Source organism: Pavona decussata, unplaced genomic scaffold (assembly GCF_977016875.1).
Source record: "Pavona decussata unplaced genomic scaffold, jaPavDecu1.1 SCAFFOLD_26, whole genome shotgun sequence".
Taxonomy (NCBI): domain Eukaryota; kingdom Metazoa; phylum Cnidaria; class Anthozoa; order Scleractinia; family Agariciidae; genus Pavona; species Pavona decussata.
The window spans coordinates 3,907,151-3,925,519 of NW_028145449.1; the positions used below are offsets into that span (position 1 = coordinate 3,907,151).

Consider the following 18,369-nt stretch of genomic DNA (forward strand, 5'->3'; position numbering starts at 1 on the left):
ATCATAATTTAGTTACATTAACTTGGGATTAAAAATATACGTTTTCAGTTTTTTATGCTGTTAATGGGATGGGTGAAGCATTTATAATCATTTTTTTCTTATTTAATTTTTTTAATATTCTTAATAAATTTTATTTTCATCTTTATTGTTACTCAATACTTAAATTTGTTCCCTTGATTGTTTTTTGTTAGTTAAGTTACTCCTTTCTATTGTCATGCGTTTTACACATGCGCCTCTGGCTCGGATATAGAGAGCAACCTCATCCCAGGCATTGATATTAATAAATTGATTGATTGACCTTACTGAATCATGACTGATTTCAAAATATCAATTCATTAATCAACATTGATTAATATTGGCTGATAGTGACAATTATTGATTATCAATTTTATTCTTTAGTTATAACAGTTCTGAATTGTAAAATCTGTTATCGTTTAATTGTAGACATCTGTGATCCTGACTGGAGCTATTTCAATGGATTTTGTTATTATATAAGTGAAACATGCACAAACTGGACCACAGCGCTGAACAAATGCCGTCAAGAAAACTCAGTCCTTTCTGACATCAATAATAATGAAGAAAACGTGTTTTTGCAGCATCGTCATAACGACGGAAAATCCTGGCTGGGATTGAATGACATCTCCACAGAGGGTAGCTTCACTTGGGCGGATCGTGGAGCTGGAAATTTCACAGCTTGGGCTAAAAATCAACCAAATAATTTTAGAGAAGAAGATTGCGTTCACGCACTTGGCGTGGAGCACAACTACAAATGGAATGACGTCAAGTGCAGTGACTGCCATCAGTATACTTGTAAGAAAGGTAGGCTGATTGCAAGTTAAACTGGTGAAGTATGATTAATGGACACATGTGACTGTTTGCCACAAGATGTAATTCGTAGATTTCAAGGAGAGATTAATATACTAAGGGATATGACTTTAAGTTTGACATCAGTAATTGTGCTGCTCACATTGGAAGGAATCTTGGACACCCGTAGCTACATTCATTAGAGTACACATTACAGGATGAGTAGTCTGTTTTGTTGTTTAGTTCGACCCTCGATCGCACATTGAAACGTCTGGTGGGAACTGCTAACGCTGACAACGATAAAGCCGCTGTTGCGTACAAAGTTTAATGTATTTTTCATTTTATTGATTAGATTTAAACGAATGCTCAAGGCAGCGAAACTACTGTCATGAGTTCGCCACCTGTTCCAACACCCGGGGTTCATACTCCTGCAAGTGTAACCAAGGTTACTTTGGAGACGGATTTGGATGCTATAATTACGCAGGTAAGAATTGCAATAGACCATTTCCGAGTTGCTTTGAACCTCATTATGAAAGCGAGTCTAAGTGCAAAGTTTTTGTTACGAAAATTAGTTTTCATTCATATGCAAACAAAACTAATTTTCACATGAAAAGTTTTGCACTTAGCCTCGCTCTCATAGTGAAGTTCACAGCAACTCGGAAATAGTCTATTGTTTAATAACAAATATTAACGGTGCTTAGTTTGTTTCTTCTTCTTAGTTAGTTTCTTCAATCATTTTTCATTTCCTTTTCTGATTAATTTCGGATATTTGCTGTTGTAATGAGTTTGCAAAAGTAAAGACGTTGAATGTTTATTTTCGTAGGTCAGAGTTAATGAGTGAAATGTCTTTAGTTCAGTTCTTAGAGTTCCGACGTGACATCTTTAACGTTTTCTGAAACTTTAACAGCTCCACTCTTCCCGAAATTCTCGCACTGTCAAGGAAATGACTTCAATATTTCTGAGCTGATTTTCCTGAGGGTGGCCGAAGAAATTAAACTTTTTAATAACTTTCCTTATAATATTCATTTCATTTCTAATTCCAAAGAAAAGCCCATCTTTTCTCTTGCCGATAGCATTCTCTGACCTTACTTTCTTGTGATGAACCGTAACTGAAGTCTTGTTAACGACTAACATATTCCTTCAGCCTAGAAAGTCACAAAATGTGCTCAATTTATATAGCCACCTTTTGAAAAATCAGGTCAGATTTACAACGTCATTAATTGTGCAGCTCATATTAGAAAGAACCTATGACATGCCCAGCGATTTAAAAAAGCTCCATGTCAACTAAAAAGGGCTCCTAGAAATGAATGAGAAAATTCCTGGAATAAAAGAAAAAATTTCGACACTTCGACACTTTTTACATAAACGATTAAGGATGACACTGTTTACGCCCACGTGCTATAGACATGACACAAGGTATTATAAACTTGACAAGATAAAAAGTTGTCCGGCATCTGCTTTTCAAATTCATGTCATGTTTGCAAAGTTTAAAGTAAAATTTTCTTGTAGATCATTAGTATCTCAGATTTATCACTGCCACTGCTAATATTTAGTGACTGTTGGTTTTCTGAATTACAACTTCCCGGTTAATAAAACAAATCCACTGAAAAGTCTGCTCATAAAACATGAAAATGTGTTTCTCGGAATGTTTGGGTAATGAAACTAGGAAATACACGACCAAATTTCCTCGACTTAATGTCATAATGATAACTAGCATCTCAAAGCGACCAAGTATTAGTCAAACCCGGAACCTGGTTAGCTTTAGCGGGGCTCTGATTTTAATTTTCGATAGACGGCTCGCCCTGAGTGCACGTGTGCGAAGAATTCCCCAACCTCACAAACAAACCAGCTAGAAAGAAACAATTCAATTTCTGTGTTAACTAGATTTGTCAGCGAGTTATGTTGAAAATATTAGGTGGCTTTCTTTTCTTTCATATCTGCTTAATGGTTGGCAACTGTCAGGCAATATGAACTTCACCAAAAGCTCAAATAAAAGTTTTAACACGAATTGTCCAGGAACTCCTTTCAAAACCCATTATAGATCTCAACTTATGTGATTAGTGAATCGTCGCTCTACATCATGTATATTTATATTTTTTTGTTTTAGCTGGTTTAGCAAGTTCAGCCATCCTAAGAAAGAACAACAAATACCTGACTGCATTGAACACCTGGCTAAAGCCCGTTGTGCAAAGCAAGTCATCTGCCTGGAAGCGATGTTGGCGCGCGTCCGTTGATGGTTGGGCTGCATCTACCTTTCACTCCGGGTGCGATAACAAGGGTCCTACTGTGACGATAATAAAGGTCGGCCAGTATATATTTGGAGGATACGCCAGTCTCTCATGGAGTAAGTGACTTGATTTATAATTGCCTTTCGTTATATTTAGCTACAATTAACGCGCAGCAATTTTGAAGGGGTTATACTAACTCTGTGAAGTGGATTTAACTACTGGTGGTGTCCTTGCCTTATTTGCAGTGATTATATCTCCGAAAGAATTGTTTTTCAATCCTGTATTTGAGTTTTGTATCCTCGATAGATGGCAGGAACTGCATTTGAGCCATGTGATTGTGGAATGGACTTAATTTCTAATCAAGATTAAACTTACTTAAGTTAAAATACGGTATTTCTAAAAAAGATAATTTTAAGCCTTAACTGCCAGTAACTTAATTTTTGGAGTAGAGTATCTCAAAATTAATCACCGTGTTGCGTCATAACCTAGAGAGGAAAAAAATCATAAATCAGAAAGAATAAATCGCATGTTACAGGTGTTAGTATTTTACTCCATCCGCGTTAGACATCTTAGGCCGAATGTTTAAACGGAGGTTAAGATGGACATTGTTTAAGACAAAATCAGGCTTTGATGATTACTCCAAAAAACACGGGTAAGCTTAATCTAAATCCACGACTAAACCTTGTTCAAATAACCGGAATCTTGGGCAAAGCGGTGGTATTTAGATTACGACTTTGTTAATCCCGGTTTTAACTTCGTTTAAATAATCGGTCCCTTAGTTCGCATACTAAGACTTTCTGTTTCAAGCTTATTTTAACGGCCCTAAATTCGAAAACCAGCCAACAAAGAATAAGCACATGACAAACATGTATAGATATTTGCAGTTTATATCAGATTCACTGCCAGATTTCATCGCATACTGGTTTCACTAGCTTCACAAAACCATTTGTTTGTATCTTCGATAAGCCAAATCGTTTACCGTCGTTGTTCAACTAAAGAAAACTGTTAATTGCTCTCAATATCCCTACATTCTTTTGAAATTTTGACGCTTTTCATTTGTGTAGCTTAACTGTGGATACTGCTCGAGACACCCTAGTTTCCATTGACTATTTTTATGGCGCGATTTTGGTTTAAATATTTAATGTGTCAGGATTTCAGAGTGAAACTCACCGAACATTAATTTAACCGTCACTCAGATGATCAAGTGAATAAAAAAAAAAAACACTTCCGTATTTCATTGTTTGCTTTCTCTTACTACAACAACTATCATTAGTACTTTTTCTCGTAAATCCGATGAATACGTGTTAATTTCTAAAGGACAATTTTTTGTGGGTTTTTTTTTTGTATGCAAAAGTGCTAGGAAACGGGCCCATAGTGTCACTATGCAATGAAACCTTGCGGTGCGTCAGTCGTTATCGCTAATATATGTATTTAGCCAAGCCTAAAAGCGGAGCTCCAATTTTTTTTCATAGCATTTATAAAATTCTGCTTAGTGTATGAACGTAATAACCTTACCGGTTCCTCATCCTTTCTGCAGTTATATTTTTAGTGCAAATGCAGCAAACTGCCCAGACAATAATAATGCAATGCAGAGGGCAAATTTTTTTTGAATGCTGACTTGTTACAATGGAGGCTGGCTGAACACGCCAGTTCAACATTCCGTTGGTTTCTTAATTTTGTGTCCAAAAACAACGACTTCTTTCAAGTTCTTTGGAGTTCGACTGTTTAAGCCGGGTTGTTTGTACCACAAATACATGGAAATCAAGTGCTGCAGCTAGAAAGGGAATTCCTAAACGTTAGTTTTCGTGTTTCTTACAGGAATCAGCAAAAGCCGGATTATTTGTGTCAAAGCTAAAAACTTCCATAGGATTGACATTTGTTCAGTTGAGAAACTGAAATCAGTCATGGCGACCATGCAAGTGCTTTCAACTCGCTACTTCCTCTTACAATTAGCAATTATCCTGCGAAATCGCGCGGAACAAGTATCGCCTGATACTTAGCCGACGAGGCCGTAGGCCGAGTTGGCTAAAATCAGGCGATATTCCGCAAGATTGAGCAGGATAATTGTTTTTTTATTCAACACATTGATGACAAAGCACAGATTTATAGCTACAGATTAAAAGCTGAACTTTATTTGTCAAAAAAAAAAAAAAAAAGACACTTGTAACATTTTCCCGCGCGCGGACCGGCATGAATGAAAGTGGCAGCTTTGTTCAAGTTTGAATGAAATCGAGAGCGTTTTGCATCAAGCTCAGTAAAAAATTGAGTACTCGTCTTGTGCGCCAATCGCTGCGGCAAGATTTGCTACAAATTTCTAGCACCAAAAGCTAAAGCCAAGCAGTATTTTGAAGCTGCGAAGGATTTGTTGTGTCAGCTGGGCCGAGCTGAAAGACTGGAAATGCTTTTCAACGATTTCTCGGGTGAGTGTTTCTTTGTTTACAACGCAAGCAATTTCACGATCTTTCCTCAGTGTTTTGACAAACGCATCTAGTGCCTTGTTGCTTGCAAGAACTCTGGATCTTTTATGAAACTAAACGGTTTTTCAAGCGGCTCTAGATCTGATGTTTCTGAGAACAATTACTTTGTACGAGTTCCGTCTATCTTTTTGTCTGCCAGATAGCTAAAATTTCTCGAGGCACTTCAGTGCGAGCTCGGATTTTCTCAGGTGGTTTTCCCCATCTCTTTAAGACGAGTCGAGATCTCTGTTTAACGGTTGCGAGAACCAATCTAAGGAAATACATGTACTGGAAGAAAGAATTTTCGTTTACAAATGATTTGTAAACGGCCGTCGAATTACACATCATGATAATATTTTTTTGTGTAAGAGCAAGTTACCGGCCCGGGGGAAAATGTTTGGAAATTCAAAACTGTGTCAATTCTGCTCCTATAGTAATAATTCTAGTCTCGTCAACCAAATGGAAAATAAGGGAAAATAGTCTTTGGGGTATGGTAGAATTATTTCAGAGCTTTTAAACTTGTGTCTGTTTACTAACGCATGAGAGCCGTGTGGTGTGAATGAAAAAAACACGGCCACGAAACAATATTGTACAAAAATTAATTTCTAAACGAATATCGATGGTATCGAGAATTTAATAAACAATAAAAGCATCTGCGTAAAGCGTTAAACACATAACATAAATAAAATTATCGATTGTTGCCTGGAAGAAAGCATTTTTGTTTACAAATGATCTGTAAACGGCCGTCGGAATCACGTAAACATGACATTTTCTGCGAGAGCAAGTTAGCTCCCGGGGAAAAATGTTTGGAAATCCAAAACTGTGTCAATTCTGGTCCTATAGTAATAATTCTAGTCTCTAAATAAACGTTAACAAATGGAGAATACGGGAAAATAGTCTTTGGTGTTTGGTAGAATTATTTCAGAGCTTTTAAACTTATGTGTGTTTACAAACACATGAATGCCGTAAGGTGCGAATGAAAAAAACACGGCCACGAAACAAAATGTTCAAAAATTAATTTCGACACGAATATCGATGGTATCGAGAATTAAATAAACGATTTAAATATCTGTGTAAAGCTTCAAATACGTAACATAAAGGAAAGTTATCGATTTTTCTCCGGGAAGAAACCTTTTTGGTTTGCAAATGATTTGTTGAAACGGCCGTCGTAATCACGTAAACATGGTATTTTTTGCGAGAGCAAGTAAGCTCCCCGCGAAAAATTATTGGATATTAAAAACTGTGTCAATTCTGCTCTTAATTAGTAATAATTCTAGTCTCTAAGTTTAAGAAAAGGAGAATACCGAAACGTACTCTTTGGTGTTTAGATAGAATTATTTCAGAGCTTTGAAACTTGTGTTTGTTTACAAACACATTTATAAGCTTAAGGGCCGTGCGCTGCGAACGAAAAAACACACGGCCACGAAACAAATTTTTCAAAATTAACTTCTCGAATATTGCTGGTATCGAAAGCGATTAAAGTGTCTATGTAAAGCTATTTTAGAGTTCTAAAAGTTACCATAACTGATCACGAATGGGTGATATAGGCAAATGTGAGGTTTCTTTAAACTTAAGCTTACTTTTCTTTTCCGGTCGGCCTGCTCTTACTTCCTATCCGTCGCTCTCTTCCACGTTCAACTTTGCTTGATCGTCTCCGCTTTTTTTGTTTTCTTTTTCTCCCTCTTTCTCTTCTTTCCACGTTTGTCAACATATCCAACAAATGCGTATAAATTGTCTTTGTGTTTTTTGTTCTTTAGCATTTCTGTTGTAAACGCATCTTGCCAAACTATCTCGCCATGCAACTTCCCGCCAAACAAACACGGGTGCATTAGCATTGTGGAATTGCGTACGGACGGTCGGACGGATAGAAATGACGTCATATCCAAACCAAAATTTCTCGCATTCACGGGTTACCAAATTCTCTTAGCTATGGGGCTCCGCTGCGCGCGCCTGCGGCGCGCGCGAGAGCTCCGCTAAAACTTGACTCTTTTTTGCTTCTCTAGCGATAACTAAACTTGAAGATTTTCTCATTAAACTGTTAAGTTCATTACACCAAACGAGTACGTACAATCTTGAACAGAGGTCTTAAGATGGTTGCATTGTTTTAACTCTCCCTTCCCCCTCCACCAACGTTTACAATTTTGAAAGCGTTCACTTGTGCAAACGCGCTACGGGTTTTTATAACTATCCAAGGGCAAGGAATGCAAACCCGAAAAAATATATCAGTGCTCCAACGATTAGTGACCACCTTGTTGTTAGCCTTGAATCAATCCCTAACTGAAGCACCAGCTGTGAGCAATGACGCGCGTCTTTGTTTGCAAGCTTTTTCGTTAGAGGTACTAGGTGATTCTTTGTCACAACTGGAGGTTGGATTTTTAATCGGTTAATCAAAGGGTCAGTGTTTTGAGGCTAAGCTGATCTCTATATTGTCGCGTAGATTCGTCAGAGAGTAGCCTTAACACCGCATTGTCTCACTATCTTCCTTAGTGTATAAGTGAGTACCGACAAAAGGCTGCCTGGGTTAGTCAAGTGATGGACACATTTACTACTAAGGGGGGAGGGGGTATAGGTGGGTTGGAGTAGTACTCGTAGTTGTTTCATACTAAGGTGATCAGGTTCCACCCTCTGTGTGGGCCACCAAGACCTGAGGTGTGACTTTACCTTTATCCCATGCGGTAATCATCAGAAGCATAAGTCAGTTTGTTGTTGTTTTTTTTTTTTTTAATTGTTTATTTTCTTGTTAGTTTCCAGTTGTTCGTGGCGGTATGATTCGAAAGCTTTCCTGTTTTCATTGGTAAACAAGCCAGGATGGGCGCCGGTGAAACTGACTCAAACAGGACAATATAGTTATTACAGGGCTCATTCCACATACAGCTGCTCCTCTGTTGGACCTACTTTCGGGGCTGGTCGTGATATTCACGTATCTGACTACGCATCATCAAATAGAAATTCAGACGCAAACCTTGGTTACACCTACGGGCCCCCGAGTGGGTACAGCTATGGCAGCATATTCGCAGAAACATTCCTGGCGGGAGGAAGTTACTATAACTTCCAACCGGATGAAGTAGAAACTTTCTACGAAACAACTTAAAAAAATACAAACCGGCTTTGAGGTTTAAACCCCAGCTTACAATCTTTAAAATCACAAATATGAATTATTATGTTTCTATACTGAAAGGCCGTAAGCTGAGACACAAAAAATCCTTTTTCTAAAACAAAAGTAGCGGAATGATATGTCATTACGAGAACATTTTATTATATAATTTCATAGCAGTAACTATTCCTGTTCTGTGTAGTGCTGACCATTAGTGCGCATAAACATATTTTAAAAGAGGATATTGTTTTGTGGATAGGCCTTACTTGCGTTATGTTAGTCTTTTTATTTAACTTTGATTTGATGTTCTTTTTTATCGGAGGGAGGAGGGGGAGGGGGCTTTGTGATAGTTGGTTAATCTCGAGTTATCTATCGTCGATTGCTAGCCTCCCTCCCCCTACTGATTTTAAAAGGGACTTTTGTCACGTTGTACTGTGACCAGTCTTGAGTTAGCTCCTTAGCTGGTTTAAGATAAATGATGATAATCAAGGAATCTGTAACTAAAGATAGGGGATGCACTTGAAAACAAAAGGTGACTGAAATATTCAAAGCACTGTTCTCATTAAGGAAATAAGGTAACACGTAACAGGTATAAAGGGACGACAAAGAAACTCTAGAATTGCACGGAGCGGCAAATGTTTTGTTAGATAAGTATTTCAAACTTTGTTCAGACACGTGTTTTGTCTTACAATGAACTTGAAGCAATAGCTATTACACTGCCCCTGTCTTTCTCACACACTCCATGGAGTTAATTTATGACGACAAGTTGTTTGCACGATGTATCTCAAGCTTCACACTAAATTAAGTGTAAATTATGAGAGCCGCTTTCCAGCCGAGAGATGAACAGCTTTTCCTCAACCAAATAACTCGGGCCTTTTTCAAGTGTATTCCTTGGGGTAATGTAATAGTTAAAGTTAATTTGTACAATCTCACAGTGTTATCGTAGCTGATCTCCAACAATAGATTTTCTCTTCACACTAAGTGAAAACGATTATTAAAAGTTCCATCGACATTGCAGGTTACAGGCTCCTAGAAGATACCTTCACTTGTTAACATTGAGGTACAATGACATAGGTTATATTAAGGAGCCCCGAAAAAGGTGTCCTAAATGTTACTTTTATTCAATGTTAATTGTGCAAACAGCGATATATCCATGTATTTTAGACAGAGATGTTATTTTGGATTCAGACTCCGTGATTTCCTGCAGGAGTCTTTCTGGCGCCGGAAATCCCGTTTAAATGGTCTACTAGTCAAAGGAATATTACTGATGATCGGTTCACGGCCAATGGCGATCAGTAGTAGTTGAGTGTGAACACTTCCAAAAACTTTAAAACAGTACCATGACGCAATGGAAGGGAATCATAGCATTCTTTTTATGATTTGAAGTCGTTGATTGAGTTCCATCTGGAATCCATTTGTTTTAGATAGATGGATCAAATCGTAAAAGTCTCTAAGTGATTCTCTCTTGGAGAGAAGTAATTGCCTTTAGTAAGGCGATAAGGCAAGGGATATGGAGTAGACTCTTAAAGGACAAAGTCAGCATTTAAGATCATGAATCACTTGAATGTCGACAATAAGATTGAACATTAGTTTATATTTGAAAGAACTTTATCTTATAACCATTGGGCAACATGATTTATGATTGCAATTCAATGTCCAGTTTTGTTAATTTGATTGCCGTCTGTCATGGCATCAGTACAATTCTGTTGATTAAAGAAAACTGATTTCGAAAAATGATCTTTAAATGACTTTACGATAAACTAACTGGAAGAGCCAGCTAGGCAAATTTAACATTTTGATTGGATGCAGGTTCTCCTAACCGAAAAGAACTTAATCAACTAGTATAAAACAATTCCTCAGGGTTTAATGAATTTTGCTTGAAAGTTATCTGAATTAAGTTACAGTTGTAGTGTACCAATTTTAAAACTTTTGAACCTGTAATCATGTAGTGACATACAATTGTATAAGGTATTCGCTGAGAACAGGCTTCTAATTTAATTTTTGAGTAAGGTTGCAGTTTGGCAAAAGACTTAGAAAATTCCTTCTTTCTAAGGTAAATTGACTCTTTATTGAGCTACACACCTTTTTCTTTTTTTTTTTCTTTCTTTCTTTTTTTTTTTCTTCTTTTAAAAAACAATTAATTGCAAACCGAAATATCGGGCAAAAAATTTTGTTTTTTTAAAAAACAAATATATTTCAGTTATTCTAGCTTTTGTTGTTTGTTCTCTCAAGCTCGTCACCTCCGCCGTTGGGATCAGTCTGCCGTTAATATTTTGCCCAGGGGCAGGCCACGTTGAGATATCGGTCCATTCTCGTCCCCAGAGTCTCCTGTCCCTTCTCGTCCCCAGAGCCTCCTGCCGGCGGGGTCTTCGCTTGGTCCTCATGCCCAACCTCCAGCGGCTAAGAGGACCACGCGGCTCAGCTCTGGGGACGAAAATGGTTTCGGTCGAGGTCTTTATTTTATTTTATTTTATTTTATTTTATTTTATTTTATTTTATTTTTTTCATTTTATTTATTCATTAAACCTGTATTAAACCCTCTTCTCCCCAAGAAGGGATATTTTTGTCCTCTGTTATTCTAATTAAACCAAACTGATTACAGGGCTGACACTACGGCAAAGGGCTTATATATTTAGGCTAATATTTCAACTAGTACCAATGGTCTTCTTCAGGGCCAGAGTTACAATGAGAAAAACTAACGGCTCTTAAAAAGTAAGATGTAAATTTAAACTTACAAGAGGCTATTTGATGAGTGATATGTCTAGTTTCGCTGGTAGAATGAAATACGTAATTACATGTTAAGCATGCAGTTGTCTCCGCATCGAATAGAACCATGGGGAGGGTTGTTTTGTGTGAAATTACGTAGTTTGGCGCTAACCAGTAAATTACTAAGGTTGTTGGTTCGTCAGAAGGCAACAAGAGGTGTGGATTTGAAAACGTTGGCGCAGCTAGGAGATGAAGACAGGATGTTGAGGTGTTTGTGAATCATGGATGATACAGAACGAAGAGCTGGATTGTATGTGATAACAAGGGGGTACTCGTATAGGTTGGTCAGTATCGGAAATGTCTTTGGCGGCTAGTGCGTCGGAACGTGCGATGTGGTTAGCGCGTCTTATTTCTTGGTTGAGGAAAGCAGATTGTATCCGCATTTGCGAGATAACGTTTGAGTTTGTTTGTAAGGAACGTGAAAGTCTCGTCAGCTCGTCAGAAAGAACAAATATGTCGAACTCTGAGAGCTAAGCTGAATGGAATAGCTCTCTTAGGTTGCATTCGATTGACCTATTCCGGAGTAAAAATAAGCGAAATAGCTGTTAGATTTATCTTTTAGGAAAATTTGGAAAGGCATTCCTACAAACTTTCACTGACAAATGGTAATTTAAGCGCGATTTTGTACTCCAGTAACTCCAAAACCCTCTTATGAGCGATTTCTTATAATCATTGTATGTATTCCTATTCCGGAATAGGGTCAATCGAATGCACCCTTAGTGTGTCTAGGATGACATAAAGATTGTACATAACAAGTATTGACGTTTGTCTGTAACATTAGTGTAAAGGTCGGTAGTGATAGTGCCGTTTTATAGAGATACACTAACGTCTAGGAAGAGAAAAGATGTGAACTGGAATTGTTAGATGTAGATTTAATGTTGGGGTGAATGTTATTGACATAAGTGGTGAAGGTCTGGAGGTCGTCAAGAGAGTGTGACCATACCATGAAGATGTCGTCTACGTCTTCATTCATTCATTCCTTCATTCATTCATTCATTCATTCATTCATTCATTCATTCATTCATTCATTCATTCATTCATTCATTCATTCATTCATTCATTCATTCATTCATTCATTCATTCATTCATTCATTCATTCGTTAGTACGTTCGTTCCGGTTCGTTTATTGTTCTTCCTTTCCGGTTTTAAACTAATATAGAATTCCTAAAACGTTGCTTAATCTCTCAAGTGTGCCTTAGTAAATGAATCATGCCTAAAGGGATGTTTTGCATAAATACTTATACCAGTTCATGGCTAACAGAAGATCTTCTTTTTAACTCATGTACTGGGTCTCACGTAGGATAGTGAAAAATTTAGTTATGCATACTGCGAGGCTTCCTTTTTGGGAAATCAGCTGTGTTTGCCTTCTTAAGGATACCCAGTAGAATGGAACAAACAAAGTCCGTGGAGACGTTGAAACTTGTCTAATCAAAAATTCTGGCAATAAATTTCAGAATTAATAGATTACTAAACAAATAGGAATTTGATCATCTTTAGAAACGAAAAAACCAGTGATATAGGTGCATCGTTAAGTTAGTTCAGGTAAAGAGGAAAATGTATTGTAATTATAACCCCGGGAAAGCCTTCTCTGACTTCTTCGTCGTTCTCAAATTCAAACCTCTTTCAATAATAATAATAATAATAATAATAATAATAATGATAATAATAAAGGTTTTTTAGCATTCCAAAAATGAATTGGCTCTTCTATGTTAAAAAAAGTTCCTATTCTACTCCAATCACTACACAAAACATGGTATAATATAATAATTTACAATAATATCATATTTTAATTTAAGAATTAAAATATAAAGAAACTAAAATGCAGATGTAATGAAATTCATCATTAAGTTTTAAGTCCCACGGCACTTCAGTCATGCAGTGGAATGTGAAAAGCTATGTTTCACGCGTAAAAACGCGTTCCACACATAAGAATTCCGAAGATAGCAGTAGTTATATTAGTTCTCTAATTCTACATGTTGTCATCAGCTAACTAATATCCTCCAAATTTTAACACTCGCAAGGATTATACTGAAAAAAATGCGCGATGAATAGCAGCAAGCTACTGAAAAAGACCACGGTTTTTTTGCTTATACTAGTCAAACTCTCTGTTCGCTCGTCCGCTTGAAACAGAAGACTTTTTTTCTTTTGCAGCTCAGTAAAGTAGGCGTTAAGCGGGAGTTTGCACGTAGATGTCACGGCTATACTGATTTTTCATTAAAAAAAAAGAACTTTTTACCTTGGGCTGTGGCAGTTTTTCTATTGTTAAGCACGTGGACGCTAAGATGACATGGTACCTTTTTAAATTAAAAAATAATAATAACCCAAATGGGGCGCAAAAATAACATTTTTTAATACGCAGAAACAAATGGTATATGAATTTGATTTGTTTTGTCTAGATGGCTAAAACAGCCATTTGTAACGTGAGTAATAACATTTTAGCCTACTTTCAATTCAATTCATGTGTTGAAATTAATTTCTCCGTGATTTAAATATTAAGTGCAGCTACAAGACGTGAGCGATTGCTTCCGTTTTACTTCCATCGCTTTTTATTTACAATGAAGTGCCATCGTTCAAATAATGATAGATCTTTTGTGCTTTCCGTGTTGAACATTGCTTCTCGGAACGAATTTTTGCGGGTGATCTTCTCAAAATTGCGAACGTTCTTGTTGTCAGTGAAAGTAAATATACGAAAGAATGACAGGGTAAAGCATGATGGGGGCTTCGTGTTGATTTTGTGTTGAAAGGCTCATTAATATGTCAAAATCAGACAGAATAGATTTGCCGATAATAAAAGTACGTTCTCATTTTTTACCATGATTCCACAGTTATCATCTTAAACCTCTATAATTAGCCATCGCCTAAGCTAGTTGTATGCTAAAAAAATTCTTCCCTAAGTTTTAGTTTAAAAGTGCTAAAACCCTTGCGTCCCAAGAACACCGCAGAGTATATTAAAATATATTTTGCTGCCATTATCGGAATCGTGATCTACGGATAAATGAGAACCAGAAACAACGTACACTTGTGAACTGAAAATAAACAAGTCTTTCTACTTGCCAGCCACCCACCTGGCCAGTTTTGTTAAGAGTCACTTGGGGTACAATTACTTTCCTTCGATAACCAAGAATTATAATTTTAAAATAATTGCAGCCTTTTACACAAGATGGCGGCCTATAAAGTGACACTACATGGACACACTAAATTAGTAACCAGTCCACTTCCTAGATTGTTTCATTAAGTTTGTGTTGCAGCAGAAGACCTATTGAGTTTAAAGGGGCTATGCCATGGTGATTTTTACATTTTTGAGCTCAAATAAGAACAAAGGATCCCTAAGTATTATTGCTTAAAACGAAAATTCCCCTAGTTCAAGATATCAGCTAAGCTATTTTCTCAAATGGGGAAGATGACCCTGATCTGTATTTGGCTATCTTTACCCAGTACAGGAGAATTTGAAAAAGTTGGCCCAATTTTTTCAAGTTGCAATTGTTCCGTTGAACAAATGACCACTTGCCATCTTTACCCCAAGAAGCTTACACCTGTATTTATAATTTTGCTAAATTGGCAAAATCATTTTAAACAAAACTGAATCATTATTTTTGGGTTTTCTTTGCTACAACACCAAAAACTGAAAACAAAGCAAAATCGGTTGGCTAGTATGTGTAGGTCTCCAATGCACATGTAGTGCATTATCTGCACTATGGTCTAATGATTTTCAACAAAGAATAGTCAGTAAAATAATATGCTACAGTATGTAATATACATTTACGTGTATGTTGTTTAATTTTATCCTTGGCTGTTTTCCTTTTTGGGGTTTGTGAAACAACAGAAAACAAAATGGGATAAAATTGAACCATTAAGAAAGATCTTAAACAGTTTGTTGTAAGCTGGGGGTAAAGTATTACATTGCCAGGACATTTTCCTGTACACAATTACGGTATTACTCTGTAAATCATTTAGCTTACACATATTATTTGTTTTCAACATTGTAAACAAATAAAGTAAAAGGTTTCACAATTGCTCTGTATTTCGGTGTCTCAGTTGTTGTTTCGTCTTTTTCATGTTGAAACTGACTATATGAAAGTGAAGTTAATATCAATGGACAGGGGAAAAATGTTTTGGGAGAGAAACAGACTTATCCTAATGGCGTAAAATGAAAAAGCACCATGAAAAAAAATACGAATTCGAAAAATTACATTTAGTATATGAATTGGTAGCAGCAAAAATTTTCTTCAGGCCAAGTTTGTGTGGAAGCGACCTTTCACAAGGTACATGGTATCAAAATGTAATGCGTAACATTACATTGCCTTTATTCCACAGCATAAATCTCTGGCAAGATTTATGCTAGGTAAAAACCTAATTTAAGCTGAACAGCATAAAGTGCAACTTTACAGCATCATTAAGCTGCAGTAGTAAAAGCATAAACTTGGTGGACAAACTTTACGGCAAATTTACATCACCTTTACGCTTAGAAGCGTAAATGTAACTTTATTAACATTTAAGAAGATATAATTTGTCGCATAAAGTTGGATAACCTACTTTAAGGAGATTTAAACCAACATTAATTTGTCGTAAATCTCCTTTTTCGTGCTGTGGTTTTCATTGAAGTAATTGAAAATATAGCGAAATTGTTTGTTAGCCACTGAAAAGCAGCTGGATAATTAAGTCATATTTAGAGCATATATACTAATTATCATAATCAAAATTATTGATCATTTTCATTTGGTGTTGGGTGTTTAATGAACTTCACATATATTATTAAACGCGACATTGTAAACGTATGAAGTTATAAAATAAAGATAAGAGTTACCTCTACAATGGCTCTAAGCTTTATATGCGTAATTGTCGTCCAAAATGAAATTCAGTGAAGACTGATCCACAACACTAATGTACTAATACTAAGTCATGAGCTGAACTATCCTGCCGTTATTTTACTTCTATTATCACTAGGAGAGACGTTAAACTACTCCACCCCTGTAGGTTGACACCTCAACGGACGTCTCGCCTCACCCCCTCCTCCCTCTGTAGTTTGGCATTTCGACAGACTTCTCGCCTCACCCCCTCCTCCTTCTTCCTCTCCACTATCCCCTCCCTCTTCCCTCTCTTATCCAAGTGAGGAATGCAAGGAACTTTAAGACGCTCTTTGAATAAAGGCCCGTAGCAAGGCTAAAACAACTGGGGGGCCACGCAAATTTGTTGAACAAAACTACCGCCCCCCACCCCTTCCTCCCCTCCCGTCACTCAAAACACAGACCGACTGAGGGAGTTTGCGATGCAACGAGAACAGTAGATTTAGTAAGCAAAACAATAACTTTGCACCTGCATCACACTTTTTGGTACATTTCTTTGTCATTTCTTTTACGCAGACTACCACGTTAAATTTCCTAATTTCACGTTGAAGGAGGACGTTAACAAACTACGACAAACTTTTCTTTCTATTTTTACAATTGGATTTAAGCAGTAAGAATCCGACTGTAGGAGAATTTCTTTTCCTATGGCTCCTGAGAGGACATACTTGTGCGACTTTCGACAACGCGCGAACACTAAGGTTGCGTTCGATTGACCGTCTTCCGGAATAAGAACTGAAGCGGAATGGCCGTTAGTTTTCTCTTTGAAGTAATGTTAAAGATGCCACTTTTTTTTTTTTTTTTTGTTTAACAAGAACCATGCAGTGATTTTAAGCATCAAACTAACTTTTGGCACCTCTTTCTATGCTGGTACACAAAAGAGAGAAGAAAGGGCTCTACAAACTTATCTGCTTGGTGTTTGTCACAAGAGCTAATATTCAATCTTAACTGTACTCTAGCTTGAATCAGGGGGTTCCTATTTCAAGATCCAAATAGAGAACGTTTATTTATATAGTTAACCTTACATGTGTTGCATGTTCCTTCTCCTCGTGCAGCCGAGCATTATGTTTTTCCCCACGGTAGGAGTGCTGTTTCAAAGTATTGAAAACACTGTTTCGTAGTTTGAGATCAAGCTCACATCTTTATCATGCCCACATCTTTATCATGAGCCTTTGCCTCGGGAGATTGTGCAGGCACTCCTCATGTTATTGACATTAAATAAATTACTTTCTATGGTGACCAGATTACCTTATCAACTCTGTTGACAAAAACAAACATTTGAGATGATATGTGCCAGTACCTTAGCTATTGTGATGTCCACATTGTCTTTATGATACTCAGCTAATGCCTTCTAGGTGGGTGCAAGTTTACGGCAATGGCAAAGGAGGAAAAAAGGGAGCTTTTGCAGTGCTGATGGTTTGGGAAAAAACAAAACTTTAAATGTGAACATTGGATTTCTCTAGCAGATTAGCTACTTACCATGGGGCATAGAACTTTATAAAGTGCAGACCCATTTCCACTTGTTTGTCAAAGTTCTCTGACGTCAGTGTGCAAAGGTTATTTTCTGGTTCAGTCGTTTCTGCCAAATCTTCCTCCTTTTCCGGTAAATTTTAATAACATATAGCTGTCACGTGTGATTAACTAGCTACATTGGTTCAGGGCAGTTTTTATACGTGCCCCCAGCTTTGGAATGCCCTTTCACTGGAGCTAATAAGGATGTGCGATTCCATAGATAGCTTTAAGAAAGGCCTGAAGACTTTTCTTTCCAGAAAGGCTTATTGTTGAGATTAATTAGGAAAAGTTTTATTTATTTTAGTTATACAGTCGAAGCTCTCGTAAGCGGACACCATCGGAACGCGAAAAAAGTGTTCGTAACTTGAGCTGGCCGCTTACGAGAATGGTTCTGGTAAGAGGCCACTAGAGGTGTAGGAGATAGATGGCCGCTAACGGGAGCTTTCCCAGCTAACAATAGATACAGCACCGCATTGGAAATACAAAAAAATACCGCCGTATTAAATGACATTGGTGTTTTGTTGCGCCCTATACTGTACAACCCTTCGACGTAGTGACGATAACTGAACAGTATTACAGTGTATACTGCAGTACTAGGACTTTTCCCTTTTAAAAACAACAAATTACAATAAGCACAATTACACCATAAACAAGAATAATGAAATACT

The 18,369-nt window shown here is 37.2% G+C and overlaps 3 protein-coding genes and 1 long non-coding RNA gene across 8 annotated transcripts in view; 3 read left to right on the plus strand and 1 right to left on the minus strand.

Annotated features, from left to right (window-relative positions):
• The window catches only part of LOC146485607 (uncharacterized), a 141,844-nt gene extending 132,520 nt beyond the window's left edge, over positions 1-9,324 (minus strand). The window contains exon 1 of the long non-coding RNA XR_014863408.1: positions 9,195-9,324. This is a non-coding gene — a long non-coding RNA (uncharacterized LOC146485607). The remainder of the gene's footprint in view (positions 1-9,194) is intronic.
• Positions 1-9,639, plus strand: part of LOC146485606 (uncharacterized) — a 203,764-nt gene extending 194,125 nt beyond the window's left edge. For both annotated transcript variants that reach the window (XR_014863388.1, XR_014863389.1), the window contains exon 19: positions 9,172-9,639. The gene's annotated coding sequence lies outside the window, so the exon portion shown is untranslated. The remainder of the gene's footprint in view (positions 1-9,171) is intronic.
• Positions 1-9,639, plus strand: part of LOC146485608 (uncharacterized) — a 127,818-nt gene extending 118,179 nt beyond the window's left edge. For 2 of the 3 annotated variants that reach the window (XM_085103412.1, XM_085103410.1), the window contains exons 14-17: positions 445-819; positions 1,157-1,288; positions 2,912-3,148; positions 8,233-9,639. In XM_085103412.1, the coding sequence (XP_084959538.1) occupies positions 445-819; positions 1,157-1,288; positions 2,912-3,148; positions 8,233-8,579 (1,091 nt within the window). In that variant the 3' untranslated portion in view covers positions 8,580-9,639. The remainder of the gene's footprint in view (positions 1-444; positions 820-1,156; positions 1,289-2,911; positions 3,149-8,232) is intronic. The other variant, XR_014863384.1, reaches the window with a different exon arrangement.
• LOC146485610 (uncharacterized) overlaps positions 1-9,639 on the plus strand; it is an 83,816-nt gene extending 74,177 nt beyond the window's left edge. For both annotated transcript variants that reach the window (XM_085103414.1, XM_085103415.1), the window contains exon 18: positions 9,172-9,639. The gene's annotated coding sequence lies outside the window, so the exon portion shown is untranslated. The remainder of the gene's footprint in view (positions 1-9,171) is intronic.
• Positions 9,640-18,369: the final 8,730 nt, after the last annotated feature.